At 44.9% G+C, this 19,247-nt stretch overlaps 1 protein-coding gene across 5 annotated transcripts; it reads right to left on the minus strand.

The window, feature by feature from the left end:
- Positions 1-600: 600 nt before the first annotated feature.
- Positions 601-11,043, minus strand: DEDD (death effector domain containing). 5 transcript variants are annotated; one of them, XM_060032858.1, is made up of 7 exons: positions 10,879-11,043; positions 9,135-9,167; positions 6,884-6,987; positions 2,434-2,822; positions 2,123-2,230; positions 1,665-1,811; positions 601-1,109 (listed from the first exon to the last, which is right to left on the minus strand). In XM_060032858.1, the coding sequence occupies exons 4-7, from the start codon at positions 2,756-2,758 to the stop codon at positions 733-735; spliced, it is 957 nt and encodes a 318-aa protein (XP_059888841.1). In that variant the 5' UTR covers positions 2,759-2,822; positions 6,884-6,987; positions 9,135-9,167; positions 10,879-11,043; the 3' UTR covers positions 601-732. The 5 variants fall into 5 exon arrangements, with proteins under 5 accessions (XP_059888841.1, XP_059888815.1, XP_069397551.1 ...); XM_060032832.1 differs by lacking the exon at positions 6,884-6,987; XM_069541450.1 differs by lacking the exons at positions 6,884-6,987; positions 10,879-11,043 and adding an exon at positions 10,719-10,772 and having other exon boundaries at positions 2,123-2,212.
- Positions 11,044-19,247: the final 8,204 nt, after the last annotated feature.

Genomic DNA, 19,247 nt, shown 5'->3' on the forward strand with positions numbered 1-19,247 from the left:
CAGCAACCTCTTCTCCATCCACCCTGTGTATGTGTGTACACACACAACACAGCTGGGAGGGCGACTAGGCTGACCTAGTCCGCTTACCTATTACTCCTTTGAAGAGGGTTTGACAAAGAGGGAAAAGGAAGGAGCCACACCAGGCCGAGGTTTCAAGCCATGGAATGGAGGAAACGAGGCAGAGAGGAGCAGCACCAAGGGCCAGAAGAGAGTGGAAAGGGCCACAGCTTCTTTGTTTTTTAAAAATTCTATAATTTGGGAGAGGGTGGTGATTAATTTCCAAAATACACTTCAGAGTCCCACCTTCCACACAGCTCCCTACTGACAGCCCTTTGGTTTCTCAGACAAAATTTAAGAGCCCTCATAAAGCCAGAAGTACTGATAACCCCTCAGTGCACCCAAAAGCAGTGATCACTTCAATCCCTTACAAAGACTATGTTCTATAGACTTTGCTTCTCCCTATACATTTGTCTTATGGCTCAATGGCAAGGTGGCTGTAGAGACACACGAGGGGTGTAGGTGGAAAAGGGAAACAAAGGGAAGCCCAGGCACATGGGTGCAGGGAGGGGTGGGGAACACCACTTCCATTTTTCATTTGTCTTTTCCTTTAAAAAAAAAAAAAAAGGCAGGGGTGTGATTGGTTGGAAGGGTAGAGGACAAACCCCAGAACGGTATGTAAGCTCCAGAGGTGGGTGGTAAGAAGTCCCCCGAGAAGTGAGAAGGGGAAAAAGGTCAGGGCAATGCTTGCAGCATCAAGTTCCTCAGGAGTTTCTGTCGGCCCAGCTCATAGTCCTCCTCGTCCACATTCACCAGCAGCTTGATGGCCTCGTGGCCCACAGCCTGCTTGAGGGAGTCTGTGATGAAGACACCTTTAAGTGCCTCTAGTAATGAGCCATTGATATAGTCGCGCCAGAATGCATCGAGGTAGGTGAGCTCAGAGAACTTGATGTCACAGATGATGGAACCCAGGTCCCGGGACTTGAGGATGGTGTTGGCCTGGTTAAAGCGCTCAAACTGGCGCTCAAGTGGGTCCTGCTTGTTAGAGAAGACGTTGCCCTGCAGAGCAGTCTCATGCTGGCAGTATTCAGCCCGAACCCGCAGTCTGATGTCTGTGGGGAAAAGAAGATATGCAGAAGAGGTTGCAGTTTACAGCCAAGTCTGAAAGGCTTGAACAGCAATAGAACAGAACAGCAGAGTAGCAAAGTTGGGAACATCACCTGACAGCTTCTCTACCTCTTCCCAGGACTAGTTCTTTTCTGTGTACCTCTGAAATCCTTGCCTGAACTCAAGAGGTTCCCTTAAATGGGCCATGCCCAGGTCAGATTACTTCCATCACTCACAAGTAGCACCTTGATTCTAGGAGATATTTTCCTAATTAACAGACACAGAATTTCACTTTAATACTCTATCATGACTTGGGTCATCCTACAATAAGGATGTCATAACGGCATCCCTTTCATCTAGTATTACCTAGAAAGAGTTGAAATGTACTCTGCCACAAAGGTAGAGGAGTTCTCCTCCCAGAGACTATACCATTCAATCTCACTTTGCAACAGCAATCAAACTGAGCCTTACACTGAATAGAATAACTGCCCAGTATTCCAGCAGTTCTTTGTATTTCCCTTCAAGTCTACTCTACCTCTAGAACCCTTGAACTTCCTCACCGCATGTCTGCTTTTCCTTGGGATCTGGTGTCACTGACTTCCGGCGTTTTCGCTGGCTCCCAAGTGTGGCTCTCCCTCGAGCTGGCCGCTTGCTACACATCTGAGGGCCCGAAGTGGGGCAGCACACCACAGGATAGTGGGGAGGCACTGACCAGAGGGTAAAAAGGGAGACATAGTAGGGTAAAAGCAGAAATTCAAACAGTTCACTTGGAATGAGGAAGGATCATTTAGACTTAGCACTAAAAATAGTATCAATGATGTGACCTGAAAGGTGGACACAATGTGGGAACAATTACAGGACCCAGATGAAGCATTAACACCTCATCTGATTTTTTGGGGGCCAGATATGGGTGGGGGGGGACACTGTCCTTTCATTTAGGCTGGCAAAACTGGGAAAAGATGGGTCCAGTGTCCTCTTTCTTGATTATGGAAATTAGGGGGAGTTAATATTGTCTCACCTGTTTTAGGGGGGTGGGGAGGCCTCGGTTCTGGATCGCTGAGGGCTCTGGGTGTCACATAGCGAATTGATGTCTCTTCCAGATATTTGTCTACAAGATCAGGGCACACTGTAGGGGGAGAGGGGTTCACTCAGGAAAAGATACACCCTTCCCTTCTCCTAGTCCAACCCTCCAATGGGCCTCATAACTTATTCTCCTCAGTACTCCCCAGCGTCAATGCCTCCTTCTGCTTGGACTCCCATGGTGCTCACACAGGGCCGCCCACAGCTCTTCCCTGATTCCAGTGTCCCCAGCCCCCAATGCACCCTCACCAGCCCGTCTCCTCTTGAGGGTGACGTAGGGCAGCAGGTCATGGCGAGTGATGATGCGCAGCAGTTGCAGCACCTGGCGAAAGTTACTCTCATCACAGCGGCCTTGGCGCTCCAGCGCCAATAAGAAGTCACGTCCATTTCGGATGAGGCCACGCTCGTGGTCATCAATGACATCAACAAAGAGGAAGGAAAGAACTCGTACGTCTCTGTGTGTCAGGTGGGTGCCCACGATGTCAAACATGCGATGCAGGCTATACAGCCCATGCTCTTGCTCACCATGCTCTTCGGGCCACACCTGGCTTGCCCTCCGCTTTAGGCCCGCCATGCTGGGGGCTCAGGTGCACAATGCTTTCCAGAATCCCTGCTCAGCAGCTGCAATCCCCACTATACTATAAGGAAAAGGAAAGAACCTGTGAACCACTCAATGTCAGGAATTAGTCATCCATTCCTATATTCCCAGAGCCCAACACAATGCCCGGCACAGTGTAGTGCTTAATAAGCATTTACTAACTTTTACAAAGTATTTATTTATTTATTTTTTTGACTGCACCACACGGCATGTGGGATCTTAGTTCCCCGACCCTTGCATTGGAAGCACAGAGTCTTAACTGCTGGACTGCCAGGGAAGTCCCTACAAAGTACTTATTAAAAAATACAGCCTAGGGCTTCCCTGGTGGCGCAGTAGTTGGAAGTCCGCCTGCCGATGCAGGGGACGCGGGTTTGTGCCCGCGGAGCGGCTGGGCCCGTAAGCCATGGCCGCTGAGCCTGCGCGTCCGGAGCCTGTGCTCCACAACGGGAGAGGCCGCAGCGGTGAGAGGCCTGCGTACAGCAAAAAAAAAAAAAAAAAAAAAAAAAAAGAATACAGCCTAGAGCTCTGTATATCCAACAGATGCTGCCCTAAGTCCAGATCTTACTGGAGATAGATAGTAACTTCTGCTAAGTAAGACTTGTTAACTGCAATTTTAGCGCTACATATTCAGCAGAATTTTCTATTAAATATTACCCCAATTGTTCCTCTGGCCTCCAAAATACTGCTTTTGGTCCCTTGTGCTCTCCCTGCCAGCACCCCCAATCAATTCACCCCTTAAATGTAGGTGAAATGAGGAGAAGTAGAGAATTCACTCTAAATTCTAATATAGAAGCTGCATCAGATGAACTTAGGGGCCGACAACAGGGAAACTGAAAGCCTTTAGGGTTAGTACTAGTGTTTTTTATTTATTTATTTATTTTATTTTATTTATTTAAGGCTGTGTTGGGTCTTCGTTTCTGTGCAAGGGCTTTCTCTAGTTGCGGCAAGCAGGGGCCACTCTTCATCACGGTGCGCAGGCCTCTCACTATCGCGGCCTCTCCCGTTGCGGAGCACAGGCTCCAGACGCGCAGGCTCAGTAATTGTGGCTCATGGGCCTAGCTGCTCCGCGGCATGTGGGATCTTCCCAGACCAGGGCTTGAACCTGTGTCCCCTGCACTGGCAGGCAGACTTTCAACTGCTGCACTACCAGGGAAGCCCTAGAACTAGTTTTAATTCTGCCTATTTCAGGACTTCCCTGGTGGCACAGTGGTTAAGAATCCGCCTGCCAATGCAAGGGAAACGGGTTCGATCCCTGGTCCAGGAAGATCCCACATGCCATGGAGCAACTAAGCCTGTGAGCTCCAACTACTGAAGCCCACACATCTAGAGCCCATGTTCCATAACAAGAGAAGCCACCAAAATGAAGTCTGCGCACCACAACAGTAGCCCCTGCTCGCCGCAACTAGAGAAAAAGACCATGTGCAGCAACGAAGACCCAGCGCTGCCATAAATAACTAAAGAGAAAAAAGAAAAATGGGACTTAAAAAAAAAAAATTCTGCCTATGTCATTAATAAACTGTGTAGCTGTGTGACCTTAAGTCACTTAATTTCAAAGTCTCACTGTCCCCATCTACAAAACAGGGATGAAAGAAATTACTCCTCGAGTTAAGAATCCAATGAGAAGATGCATGTGAAATCACTGTAAAACTTATCTAAATGGTTAAGAGATTTCAAAGAGATAAGCATCCTAGCCTCTGCAGCCAGACTCATCCCTCCACAAACCTAACCTCATTTTTCCAACAATCAAACCAAGTCCAGGAGAATAAATGCTAAGAAAGTTAATTAAATATCCACCAAAACTTATGGATTTAAAACAATAAACATCTCTAAGCTCCTAGGTTGAGCATTGTTGTAAGTCTCCTATGCCACCTGTACTCGCCTGATGTTCACACACCGTTTGGATATGTCACCTTCTAACCTTTCCTCATGGTTGTCATTTACCAATCCCCTGTCAATGACCAATCACAGTCCTACATTTATTATATATTTTGGCATTTAATTCACAAAGTTCCTCCATCATCCTGGGTAATATCAGTGACCCAGCCAATAACCAATCCTCAAGTCCAACAACTTTCACCTCCTCTCTAGCCACTACTATTTACTGCCCTGGCAGAGAGTACCACCCAATACTGCTCCACCATCTGACCACAGCCTCCAATCACCCAATCAATTATAAATTCCTGTTGATGCTACTTTCTACTTCTTAAATCTGCCTCACCCTTCCACCTCTACCATGCTGGTTCAGGCCCCAGCAATCTCTCACCTGGATTACTGCAACAGCCACTCTAAGGCTGTTGCAGCCACCAACCCTAACCTGCCTACATCAATCACCCACGTCCAGCTGAATTATCTAAAACGCACAACTGACCACATCACTTTTCGGGTTAAGACCTCACTACAGTCCCCTCCTTACCAGTAAGAACACTCCAAACTCCTTACCCAACACACCAAACCTTCCAAGATCAGGCCTTGCCTACTTTGCCAACCTCGTAACTCACTTTTTATTCTCTAACATTATCCGTTTGTTTATAGTTCATATACGTCATACAATTCATTTCTCTGTAACTTTCTTCAGACTATTCTCCTTGCCTGAATGCCCCTCTCCCTTCTCTTCCACACCCCCCATTACCACCCTTTTTCAGATGGTTAACTCCTACTCATCCTTTAAGAATCAGCTCAGATGCCATCTTCAAATTCATTCTCTACACCCCCATGCTGGTATAAGTAGTCCTTTTCTGTGCTCCTATGGAACACTGTACATATTTCCCTTAAACCATTTATCGAAGTGTACTAAAATCATTTGTGTATTTATTATCCTATTAGATCTTAAGCAACTCATGTAGAGGGCCTAGGTCATTTTCATCTTTATGTGTCTAGTGCCTAGCAATAGATGGAGGCTGGCATATAGTAGGAGTAACCTGTTGTTGAACTGAAATGAATCTCCAAGAGATTACCACAAGCGACACCAATTAAGAAAAAAACTCAACAAAAATCCAAGAGAGAGAGGACCCAATTAAAAGTACATGCAACTCAGGTATCATGCATATACTCTAACTGGCTATAGCCTCCCCCACACTGCAAAACTACCCATACCATAGCATCCTACTCAACAGCGAGACAGGCCGTTCTGTCCATTTTATACTCCAAGAAACTGAGGCTAGGTTAGAAAGAGAATAAAATTATAAACTACTTCAGAAAAGTCAAGCTGTTGGGGACTCAGAAAAATTGAAGAGCAAGTAGGACCTGGTTCTCTCTTTTAATCCTGAAACGAAAGCAGAGAGACTCATACCCTTAAGAAAAGGGGAGGGCTTCCCTGGTGGCACAGTGGTTAAGAATCCGCCTGCCAATGCAGGAGACATGGGTTCGAGCCCTGGTCCGGGAAGATCCCACATGCTGCGGAGCATCTAAGCCCGTGTGCCTCAACTACTGAGCCTGCGCTCTAGAGCCCGCGAGCCACAACTACTGAGCCCACATGCCTAGAGCCCATGCTCCCCAACAAGAGAAGCCGCTGCAGTGAGAAGCCCGCACACTGCCACAACAAGCAGCCCCCGCCTGACGCAACTAAAGAAAGCCCATGCGCAGCAATGAAGACCCAACACAGCCAAAAATAAATAAATAAACAAATAAGAAAAGAAAAAGGGAGGGCCACCCTGTAATCACCTAGCCCCATACCATGGGTTCAGATAGATGGACAGGAAATATAGCCCATATCTAGTTATGAGAGCCCAGATGTCCCACCCAAAGCATGGGAAACAACAGGGAAAATAGCGATTCAACTATTGACTGGTTTTCCTCGTCTCTTCCTCTCGTTTCACCTGCTGCAGTCACTGGCTACAAATAGAGGGGACTGAAGGAAAACAACTTCTTGCTCATAGCAGGTAACATGAGAAAACTGAGTCTCCTTAGAGCCCCTACAACTTCTCCTTGTTCCCTATCCCACCTGTTCCCCTTGGCCAGCTGTTCATTATGTGGATCCCATAAAAAACAGATGGGCAGGTTTCACATTCAACCAATCAGAAGAGCAGGCTGCTTCAGAGCTCCCTAATTCAAAGTGTCCTGACTATAAACCCCAGGAAATTAGGAAATATTGTCCCCACATACCTGGTCACTGGAAAATGAAGCAGAATACAGGGAAGCACTGTGGTCCTAATTGTGTATCAATGGATGCAATTCTACAATAGGTCTCAATCCTGAGGGTTAACTCCCTAGATTTGAGGAAAAAACAGCCACCTTTAAGTCGTAGATCCTAGGCTGGATCAAAGTGACAGGAATTATCAGAGCTTCTAGGTCAGTGGTTCTCAACCAGGAGCGATTTTGCCCTCCAGGGGAATTCAGCAATGTCTGGAGTCATTTTAGATTGTCATGACTGGGAGGGTGGTAAGGGAGGGTGCTACTGGCGTGCAGTGAGTAAATGCGATGGATGATGCTAAACATCCTATAATGCACAGGACGGCCTCTTACAACAAAGAATTATCTGGTCCAAAATGTCAATAATGCTAAAGATGAGAAAGCCTATTCTAGATGGAGGGTCAAAAGGAGAGACAGCATGTCGCTTCCATCCTATATCTGGAAAAGGAAGTGATTTGGTCCCTCCAACCCAAACCCATCAAACAATATTCCAGAAGAAAAGCCAGTCAGACAAAGACTCATTTAACTTAACTAAGGAGTTCCATCCCACTCCAACCTTGGCTTCTCTATCACCTGCTGTTGCCATTTAGGTGAACAGCAGGTGACAGGACTACACTCCCTTCCGCCCCATCCCAGGAGGTCTAATTTGACCTAGTTCAATCTAAATTTCTGTGCAGATCAGAGAAATGCCATCCTCTGCAAGACAGACAGAAAGGATCCTGCACTTAAACCTTGCAGCCATCTTTAAAGTCCCAAAACTAGACCAAAAGCAGACCCTTCCTTGTTAGGCTGCTGATCAGACTTATACTGCTTATGCAATGAAGCAAAAAGAGGCAGAAGTTTCCCAAGGCCATGCTTGTCCTTGGGAGAAATGTCAGGAGGCTGGCATGCAGACTAATAGGCAGCCCTCCCCACTTAATTATCATCTAGGATGGTGAGTTCACTCACTCAGCAATCCAGATGGGGGTTCCAAGAATGTATCTAACTTCAGCACTAAAAGAACGTGGCCAACTTCCCCTTAAACCAAAATATACTCAGCTTTCTGTGGCAGTGAATCGAAGGAACTCAGCTTAAATTATACAGAGATCCTAGATGAAAAGTATCAGGGCAGTGAGGAGAATATACCCCCTCTAAAAATGAAGATTAGAAAGAACTTCAGAATCTTGGTGCCTGAAACATCGCCAGATACCAAGAGACAAACACTCCAGTAAACAACAGTCCTGATCCTGCTGGCTGATTTGGGTCTATTTGAGAGCCTAACGTATGGATCACCCTTAATAGGTTCCCAAGACTCATTCTTTATTCTGATGAATTGCTGCATTTCCTGGAGCTGCAGGGTTTTTTTGTTGTTCGCTTTCTTTTGGGAGGAGGTCCAAGCCAGCCAAGGGCCAACAAACAATCTATATGTATCTACAGGACTTCCTCTTGACTAATCGTTATCTATTAGATTTCTACTTCCATGCAAAGTCTAGTCTCATCCCAACCAGGGATGAGATCTGTATTTTTTGAGGTACTCGATTCTCTCAGAAGCCCTTAGAAGTCACGTGGAAGAAATAAAAAGAGTGATGTCTCGAAATGAAAACAACAGTCTAGTTTCATCCCAAAAGAACTAGAGGTATTTGACTCTCTCAGAAGCCCTGTGAGAGGGAAAGTCATGTGGAAAATCTAAAAAAGAGTGATGTCTTGAAACTTGAAATGTAAAGGACATGGAAAACCTTAAAGATGACTAAGACGACTACATAAAGAGCTTTCTTGCTGGTAGGACCAAGAAAATGTAACCAAATATCTGGAAGTCAGAATTACAAACTGTGTTTTCAAAATGAAGATTCCAGAACAACTAGGATAAAGAGTAAGTTAGAGGAAAAGCCTTCCCAGGGCAGGTGCCTCCGCAACCCTCCAAGGCCAACATTTAGTAGACACTGTACTAGAGTACAAAGTTCCATATGTTTAAAAATGTTTCTCTCAGAGCTGACCACGAAGGCTAGATAATAACAAAACAAGGCTGGAGTCTTGCCCTAAGACACCTAATTTCTGTTCTCCCTTCCCTCCTACCAATCTCCGGTGACCCAAAGGGACAACGACTGCAACACATCTTACCCACTGAAAACCCATTTTCCCTGTCAGCTACCCCATTACTGAGCTCAACTCCCAATATGCCATTTCCATTTCATGCCATTTCCACTCCCTTCCATTGTTTGAAAACAATAAAAAGTTCCAGACTTACCTCTGCAAGAAACTTAATTTCCCAGGTCTCTTCCTAGCACAAGGTTCAAAGCCAGCAGCAAAGCAAAAACAAATAAGAGGGGGAAGTGTCAATTTTCAAGCTTTATTTTGAAACCTCAAAGAGGTAGTCAATCTCAGCTGCAAAAATATACAGACAAGCCTAAAGCCATTTCAATTGAAATGATCCACTCCAAGCTAAATGAGAGAACTCACTTCCATCAAAGTCCCCAGGCTTCCCTAACCTTCTATTACCCAATTCACAACACAAAACCAACTCCAAGAATTTCCAGTCTCAGTGGCTTAGGGCAAGAAAGGTCCCAAATTCAACAACTTGTGGGAAAACCAATTATCCTCTGACACCTCACCTGACTCCTCAATTCCTTATGAGGCCCACCTACTTTGTTACAGTATTAACATTGACTTTCATCTTTAGATGAACTAGGAGGAAAGTGGTTACAGCCAAAGAAGGCACTTTCTTTCCGTTACTTCACTTATGAGACCAGAACTATCCTCCAAATTCTCACACACTGTGAGAACAAAATATCCACTGAGGCAGCATCCAGTCAAACATCTACATTTCACCAGGGAACATTTTGTATGTATGAATACTGACCCCCGCTCCTAGCACTTAAACAGCAAAAGAAGGGTCTGGAAACGAAAGCACTCATTTAATTAGCATGGCTGCCTAGACACCACCCTGTGTTTTCTGTTCCCTGCAAACAGCGTTCCAACATAGCATGGCTGTTTCCCCATTCTGGCATTGCTAATTGTTTAAAACTAGAAAAGTCCTTTACTCCTTCCACACTCCAGCGATACCAGGCTCCCCATTTTCTCTTCTTTTTGTAACCAGGAAAAACAAGGGAGCAGTAAGCTAGGCAGCTTCTGGAAATCCAGTTGAACCCTCATCCAACCCCAATTCTCCAAATCCACATGACCATTCCCTTCTGCCCTTCCCACCCTAGTAAAAGCTAAAGGCCTGGCAATTAGAATTGGCTGTAACTGATGCTGATTAACTCTGCTCTCTCTTCCTTTCTACAGGGGAAAAGGAAACCCCTGAACCTCTATCACTCGTGCAGCTACACTGTCCTATCTCCCATCCCATTCCCCTTCCTCCCAAACTTTCTTCCTAGTCTCTCACTTTCTCCATTACCTCGTCACACCGACACGCTCTCCATTCCCCAAACCTCCGTCCTCTCCTTTTCCACCCAAATTCTCCCCTAGGCCCTTCCCCCTCCCACCTCCAATTTAACACTTTCAGAACCTCCCCCCAAACGTCTCAAATCCAATCTTCACCTTTTCCCACCTCTCCACAACACCCCTTACAAGAGTCCAGTCCTTCTTCCAACCACATGCCACAAGCCCCCTTCCCCTTCACACCCTCGGCCCCTCGTTCCCGTTCCTACCCCCTCAGCCCGGCGGGACCGCAGCCCCACTCCCCACCTCGGCCTCTCTAATACCCCTAGCCTGGCCCAGCCTCGGCCCTTGTTTACGCCCCTCCCCTGCCCCACTCCTCCGCCTCGACCCTGCCCTCTCCCACAGTTGCCACCTCCCCCGCACGCCCCCCTCGGCCGCTCCCCTCCCCCACCTTGCAGCGTCCCGTCACCTCCCTCTCTTCAGGTTCTCAGGCTAGACGTCGCCACCGCCTCCCCCTCCACTTTCCTTCCCCAAGCCCTTTGCGGCCCCGCCCGGCCCCGCCCCGTCCCGCTCGACTCCCCCTCCCCACTCCGGCCGCCCCGCCGCCTCACTCTCGGCTCAGGCTCGGCGCCGCCATGTTGGATCCATCCGCGCCGCTCTCCCGGGCCTGTCTCACGGCGCCGCATCCGGGCTCCAGCCGCCGCCGCCGCCGCCGCGGGCGTGGGGGAGGGGAGAGGCGGGCGGGGGTGGCTGCATCCTGAACAGCGCCTCCCGGAACCTGGCCGGTTAGTGGCGGCTTCGAGACCATAGTGAGGCATGAGCCGGAGTAGCCATGCTAGTTGAGGGCAGCCTGGCAGCGGCATTAAACGGGAAGTGGATAGCTTCATTTCGGTAGCGGAGAATAGAGATTGGCAGCCATCTTGCTTTGGGGCAAGCTGGCAACGCAAGTTTTTCTTCAGTACGGCTTCAGGGCCGTAGTAAGGCATGAGAGAGGGTTGCGTTCTTGAGTGTGGAAACGTTGGTGGGGTGGGAGCTGTCTGGTGTCGACTTCAGGATCCATTGAAAGACTGCGACTGGCAGCCATGACGCATAAGGGCGGAATATTACGGGGGTCGGATTGCCCCGCGAACTTGGGGGAAGGTTCATGATCTGGGTTTGACCTTTGCTCTGAGCTTCCTGGTAACCCGGACGTTCCGTAAACTTGGGTCCGGAACAGAAAGTGCTTTTCAGATGCCCTCTCGGATTTCACTTTTTGAGCATTTGGTTTTTGAGCACCCACTTCCTGAAGGAAGTGTCGCCTGAGCTGAATACTGGACTGTTGGAAATTGAGGGTGGGGGGCTAGGTACCTTCTGGAGCTGCCAGCAGCCTGGTTTGGTTAAAAGAGAGGTAATAGATGAGTCCCGGAGGTTGGGAGGGGCCTGATTACGCAAGGCCTTGTAAATTAGTTTATTTTATCCTAAGGGTAATGAATAGGTTTTGAAGAGTCTTAGCAGAGGTGTGAACAAATATATTTGCGTTTTAGAAGGATCACTGGTTGCAATGAGGAGAATGAATTGGAGGGCGTGAAGTTAGAGGCAAGAACAATTGGGAAGCTCTTACCCTGGTAAGAGACTACAGCGGTCTGTCCTCTAGAAGTGGGGAGTGCAGATGGGGAAAAATTGATCGGAAACGGGTATGAGGCTGAGGGAGGAATCCAAGGTATTTCCCAGTGTTCTGGCTTGGGCACCTGGGGAATAATGCCATTTTCATTGTTGTTTGGGGTGGGGGAAGAGTGAGCTTTAGGTGCCTGTGGGATATCCATTAGACAATAGAATATTAGATAAGGTGGGTTGGGAGTCCAAAAGGAAAGTTTGGGGGACGGGGGGGCGCGCCCTAGCGTGTGAATATAGAAGGTTGTTGAAGCCATGGAAGTGACTAAGATGGCCTAGAAAGAGGAATTTGAGATGACATAAGGGAAGAGAGAGGAAAAGAGGACATTGAGAAGGAAAGGAAAGAAGAAACCAGGAGAGAAGTATCAAGGAAACTGGTCAGTGTCAAACATAACAGATCAGGTAAGGTGTGGACTAAAATGTGTCCATTGGATTTTGCAACAAGTAAGTCGTTTAGTAATTTTGGAGAAAGCTGTTTCAGAGATACAGTGGGGGTAGAAACAACATTGAGGTAAATTGCGTGACTGGAAAGGCACAGTGTGTAAAGACAATTTCTTCACGGTGTTGACGGTAGAAAGAGACTAGCAGTAGGGTATAGCATAAGGGAGAATTACAAAGAAAGGGAAGGAGTTTTAGATATCTGTGGGACAGCCAGATGGAGATGTCCAAATGGCAGTTGAAGGTACAAATCTAACACATGGGAGAAAATTATATTAAATGGAAAAAAAGCAAGTGCAGAAGAATACTTACATATTTACACAAGCGTTAAAAAATTACCTATGAAGAGTGGGCCTGGGAGGGATGAAACTTATGCTTTTTATTTTAGATTCATCTTTACTGTTTGAATTTGTTTTACTGTATACATAACATATATTACTTTTATAGAAAGCTGCTTTTTAAAAACTCCAATGATGTATAGGCCAGAATTTCGGGATCATGAACATTTCAGTGGTAGCTGAAGCCATAGATTTGGATAAGCTCCCCAGAGAACAGCAGAGGGCTAAGAAGAGTGCCTTGGTGAATTCTAACATTTAAGGCACAAGTAGGAGAGCCCTTGGAGAATCTTTGAAAAGGAACAACCAGTGAGGAAGAAAAACACTGGATCCTAATTGTCACAGAATCAGAAGGAAGAGAGTGTTTCAAGAGGATGGAAGTTATTAAAAGTGTCAGATGTCCCCAGAAAGGCAGCTAACAAGAAAGGTTAAAAGCTAGTTCCAGACTCAGGTTTCTTGGGAACTTGGCATAAAGGTCAAATCCAGATCTTGAACCATGACCAAATATCACGTGGAATTCAACCCCCATGCTGTTCCATCCTTATATATCATGGTTGCCAGTTCCAGTCTTTCAATGGGTCTTGAAGTCAACACCAGCCAGTTCTGGCACCACTAATATTTCCACAGTCAAGAATGCTTCCTCTCCCATTCTTTACTATGGCCCTTAAGCTGCCAGAAAGAAAAACTTGTGTTGCCAGAAATGGTAAAGTTAAGGAATTGAAAGTAGGAATAGGGGCTTCCCTGGTCGTCCAGTGGTAAAGAATCTGCCTTCCAACGCAGGGGACACGGGCTCGATCCCTAGTCGGAGAACTAAAATTCCCACATGCTGTGGGGCAGCTAAGCTTGCATGCCTCAACTAGAGAGCCCTCATGCTGCAAACTACAGAGCCTGTGCACCACAACTACAGAGAGAGAAAACGCGCATGCCGCAACTAGATAGAAGCCCACGCGCACTGCAATGAAAGATGACATATGCTGCAACGAAGACCTGACACAGCCAAAAAATAAAAAATAATAAAATAAATTAATTAATTAAAAACAAAAAAGAAAGTAGGAGTATAAGTTGTAGTTGAGAAGGTCAAAAACTAGCTAATGATCACGTAGATTTTCCTAAAACCACCCAGATAGGAAGAGTTGGCACAGAGAGGTTGTTTAATAGGCACTGGAGTTCTCAGTAAGCATGAGGGATAAAGAGTAGTAGAGCCAAATGGCATAGGCTTTAAAGAAGGAAGAGTTTTTACAAGAGGATGAGAGCACAAGCATCTGAAAGTAGCAGTGGATTGCAAAGAGAAGGATGATACCCTGCCACCCTTTCCTACAGGAGTAGAAGAATGAACAACCTCTACTTTACACAGTTGAAGGGAAGAGATATCCATTAGAAAAAGCCAAAAATGTCTACCCCCGCTTCACCACCACCCCATACTGGAACTCTGTTCTGTTGTAAACAGCCTCCCCTATATTCTCATTTTCTTCACAGATTACTCGCTAACTTTTCCTAGTGGACGAGTCATCAGGACAGAGGTAGCTAGCTGTGATATATGGAAGGGGGATGTGCCCCACCCACATAAGCCCACAAAAGAGGCAGATGCAGGCACTACTTCTTAAAATAGAATCATGTTCTCTCCCTACCCATGTCCGGAAGTGGTTTGATACTTAGCAATCTTGACATCATGGTAGTAATTCCTTTCCATGAGCCCGTCTCCTAAACTTAACCCAACCCCATTTAGAGGATTAGAGAGGAGAGTCCATGCTGAGGACTCCCTTCTCTAATAGTATGGTGTCCTGTCTGCTCTTTGCAGCCTCTGGGGAAAAGATAGATTGCCTTCTTCACTCAGAATGGAAAGCTAAAGGAAGGACTGGGATTTTTCTTCATTAGGCCTTCAAAGTAATCCCTCTTCCTTTATAGGACTGGAAGGACCTAATCCTTTTCCCTGGGGCCAAACCTTAACTAAATTTTACAAATTCCAGACATTGGGACAGTTGCCTGGCCAGCTGTTCCTAAGTTAGTCCATTCATGACTGCATTTGTAGGAAAGTTTTCTGCTTTGGGGGGGCCCTGGAAATTCACTCTTAAAACATGAAGCCTTTGGGAATTCCCTGGCAATCCAGTGGTTAGAACTCCGTGCTTCCATTGCAGGGGGCACAGGTTTGATCCGTGGTCAGGGAACTAAGATCCCGCATGCCACGCTGCGTGGCCAAAACAAAAGACAGACAAACAAAAAACGTGAAGCCTTGAGATATAATAGGTGCTGAAGAGATCATAATGCCAATAAAGAGAGCTGAGCAGATTTCCTGAGGTGAAATGGGATAAATACTAACTAAACCAAGGAGACGGGCACTCTCATGCCCAGCACTGAGAAAAAATATTTCAAACACTAAGATTTTTTGTTAGGTGTAGCTAAGCAGCTGTTCCCCTTTGGCTTAAACTGTACATCATCTCTGCAGTTAAAGCAAAAACTTCATCTCTTGCCTGATGTTCTTTTTCCACCCTCTCCTTCAACTAAAAACTCGAGAAAACTCTGAGAAGATTGAGAACCCTATGTAGGATTCTCCTGTTCCTCCGCCTTTCATGTCTCTTCCTTTATATCAGTTCCTGTCTCTTCCTTGGAGCCTCAGCTGAGATAACATCCCTCCAGCTTTCAAAAACGGGCCCCTCCAACTGGACTCTGAATCCCATTCTTTTCTGCTTCTCAATACACTCTCTTCCCACAATTATCTCTTCCTTCACTAGAATCATTAAACTGACATCCTTCAGCTACCTTTCACATGCTCCCATTTCCAGTATGTCCTGCACTTAATTCTCAATTCACTCTAATTTTCAGTGGTTAGAAACGCCTTTTTTTTTTCCTGTACTTAGAAAAATCTCTTGGTAACTTCCATTTATTGGTCCTATTTTTTTTTCCTCTGGATCAACACATCAGAGCTAAATGTCAGCCCTTCAGATAGCTACTATGTCCCTACTAAATATTTTTTTCCCAGTCAATGGTACTACCAATTCAAATTACAGTAGATCTCTTATCTTTTTTAATCTGAATACTCTTTTGAGGCTGCTGGTACCAGTCCATGCTGTTCCTCAGCTCTGCCAGAATTAAAATCTTTTTAAACCAGACATCCCCTTAAGGAATTCTATACCCTGTTAGCAACCTATTGTCACAAGTATCCTCTTGACTCTTCCAGGCCCACTCTGATCCCCATGTCCCTGCCTGGGCTTTCCTCTTGAACTTTATCCTACAATGACTTGATGACCTGACAGTCCTCTCTAGGTCTTGGTTTCCCATTAACTCCAAGCTGCTCTAGCTACTCATTTTCACCCAAGCATCATACTTGCTCCTAATTTCAGTTGTACTTCAAACCTAGCTGTAAGCCCTTAGCTAGAATTCCAGTGTCTGCTGGCTCCTGAATAGAAGAGTAGGGACCACAATCAGTCACTGAATCCTAATGATCTGCTGTCCAAAATTCTCCTTAGCCTGTTCCCTTCATTTGCCAGCTCTGACCCTCACTAATATGACTTTGGGCAAGTTCCTTCTCTGAGCTTTTTTTCTCATCTGTAAAAAGGGCAAATATAAAATAACATCCATGTCATAGGTCCCTGTTTTAATGATTATATTAAATAATATATGTGCAGTGTCAACACAGGGCCTAGCTCATTGTAAGCAGTGGATAAATGTTACCTTATATTTATATATAACAATTTTCACCAGGTTTCAGAAATTCAGGAGGTTCTTTGTTAATGCTCTCTGCTGCCCCCATTGGGATGATTTTTCCAAGTCATTGGTTATCCCACAGGTAGGCCATGACAAAAACAGCCCTGTTTTACCAACCCCACCAGCTAATTAGAGAATTAATTCTCTTTGGTTGGTTGTTCAGTCAAATAAAAATGATTCTATATTCTAGCAAATTCACTGTCTTTTTCAAAGAACATATCAGGAAACTGTTATGTTTTCCTGAAGTCAAGATGTACTGTCTCTATGATGTTCTAGTCTGTTAATCTAGTAACACTGACAAGGAAAGTCATTCAGTCATTTACTTAATAAATATACGTTAGGCATTTACTAATGTCAAGTAGTGTGATAGGCATATAGGATAGGATACAGAGTGGTGAACAAAGCAGACATGGTCCATGTCTTCATGGAGTTTACAGTTTACATGGGTAGGCTGACACTAAGGAAAGAAAATAGCAAATATATCATTTTAACTTGAGATAGGTGCTATGAAGGAAAAGAACAGAATGCTGTGACAGAAAAATGAATGATCAGGGAAAGCTCTCTTTGAGGAGGTTACATGGAAGCTGAGACCCAAAGGACCCAAAGGAGCCAGCCTTCTTGAAGAAAAGGGAGGAATATCCCAGGCTGAGAGGATACCTGCTAAAGGCCCAAAGGCAAGGAAGAGCCGACACCTTGGGAGACTGAATCACATCGCCATGAACCACCGTAGGCATCTGGGGATCGCTGCTTTCTTTTCTATTCATAAAATACTCTTTAATAACTTTTACAGTTTGACTAAGAATCAATAATCTTAGTTTTTTAGTTTCCAGAATTCACCATCTAGAATTTCCCTCTTTGAAAATGTGGACATTTGCTATATTGTGTGTTCCTCAGATGACCTAGACAGAAAACAATTTCACTTACAAATATTTCTCATTTCTAGAATACCATGTGTCCAGGCCCTGAACTCATTTAAAATGCTAAGAATCCTGTTACCATTTTAGCTAATCATTAATGAACTTATAACTAACAAAAAGACTTTTCCTAACTCATTTTACCTCATTTCTTAATGTTTTCTGCCAAGCTTTAGCTATTTGTAAACATTTTATATAGCTAAAATAATAATGTAATTATTATTGCAGATGATAGCTTATTTACACAGATATAATCATGAGAATCAACTTTAAAATTATTACTAGAATTTAGTAAAGTGGTGGTTGGGAGGGGAAGTAACATGCAGAAATAAATATCCCTTATATATAAACAATAAGTTAAAGGTATAATCAAAAAAAGACCCAATAGTGACAAGTCAGATAAAATACCTAGGAATAATTAACAAGAATAGGCAAGATCTGTATGAATGAAAAAAAATTTTTTTCCCCGTGCCGCATAGCTTGCAGGATCTTAGTTCCCTGACCAGGGATTGAACCTGTGTCCTTGGCAGTGAAAGCACAGAGCTCTAACCACTAGGCAGCCAGGGAATTCCCAATATGAATGAAATTTTAAAATGCTACCCACGGGCTTCCCTCGTGGTGCAGTGGTTAAGAATCCGCCTGCCGATGCAGGGGACACGGGTTCGAGCCCTGGGCCAGGAAGATCCCACACGCCATGGAGCAACTAAGACCGTGCGCCACAACTACTGAGACTGTGCTCTAGAGCCCACGAGCCACAACTACTGAAGCCCACGTGCCTAGAGCCCCCGTGCTCCACAACAAAAGAAGCCACCACAATGAGAAGCCCGCGCACTGCAACAAAGAGTAGCACATGCACAGCAACGAAGACCCAATGCAGCAAAACTAAATAAATAAATGTATAAATAAATTAAAATAAAATGCTACCCACATAAAAGAGAACTTGATCAAACGGAAAATAATATCATGTTCTTGGATAGACCCAAATACGTGAGGAAATTTTGTATTGATAAAGGTGTCACCTTAGATCAGTGGAAAGATTATACATACCCTTTAAAATTACTTCCACATGTATTAATAGCCAATCGTAATTAATATAAAATACTAGAAACTATCTAAAACGTAACGGTACAGGGACTTCCCTGGTGGTGCAATGGTTAAGAATCCGCCTGCCCATGTAGGGGACACGGGTTCAAGCCCTGGTCCGGGAAGATCCCAAATGCCATGGAGCAACAAAGCCCGTGTGCCACAACTACTGAAGCTCGCGCACCTAGAGCACGTGCTCCACAACAAGAGAAGCCACCACAATGAGAAGCCCGCACACCACAACGAAGAGTAGCCCCCGCTTGCCGCAACTAGAGAAAGCCCACATGCAGCAACGAAGACCCAATGCAACCAAAAATTAATTAATTTTAAAAATTTTATTAAAAAAATAAATAAAACATAATGGTTCAAAAAGGTTGAAAGTAAAAGAATTGGAAAAGATATACTGTGCAAATATAAACCCAAAGGAAATTATATAATAACATACAGTAGACTTGAAAGCAAAAGCATTACTAGAAATAAACAAGGGCACTTCATATCAACAAGTCCAATTTACCAGGAAGTTTTAAATTTGTATGCACTTAACTTCATATTATATAGAGCAACAGAGCTACAAGGAAAAAAATAGACAAATTCACTATCATAATAGGAGATTTAATATACTGCTGTCATCCACTGATAGAGGATACCTCTTTCAGAACCAGTAGACACCCCCCCAAAAAATTAGTAAGGATATAAAAAATAACGTGAGCAGCAAATTTGACTCAACAAGCAGATATATAGTCACTGTACTCCAAAACTTTAAATTACAAATTATTTTCAAGCACACTTGAAACATTTTAAAAACTGACCATAGTGTGCTATAAGGCAAATTTCAAAGTATTAAAATTATACAAAGTG

Source organism: Delphinus delphis, chromosome 1 (assembly GCF_949987515.2).
Source record: "Delphinus delphis chromosome 1, mDelDel1.2, whole genome shotgun sequence".
In the NCBI taxonomy this organism is placed as follows: Eukaryota; Metazoa; Chordata; class Mammalia; order Artiodactyla; family Delphinidae; genus Delphinus; species Delphinus delphis.

Coding starts and splice junctions, on each gene's coding strand:
- DEDD (XM_060032850.1), bottom strand. CDS start 2,758: ATGGCGGGCCTAAAGCGGAGGGCAAGCCAGGTGTGGCCCGAAGAGCAT. Junction 2,231..2,433: donor CCTCAAGAGGAGACGGGCTG/GTGAGGGTGCAT, acceptor CTCCCCCTACAG/TGTGCCCTGATCTTGTAGAC. Junction 1,812..2,122: donor TCCCCACCCCCCTAAAACAG/GTGAGACAATAT, acceptor CCCTCTGGTCAG/TGCCTCCCCACTATCCTGTG.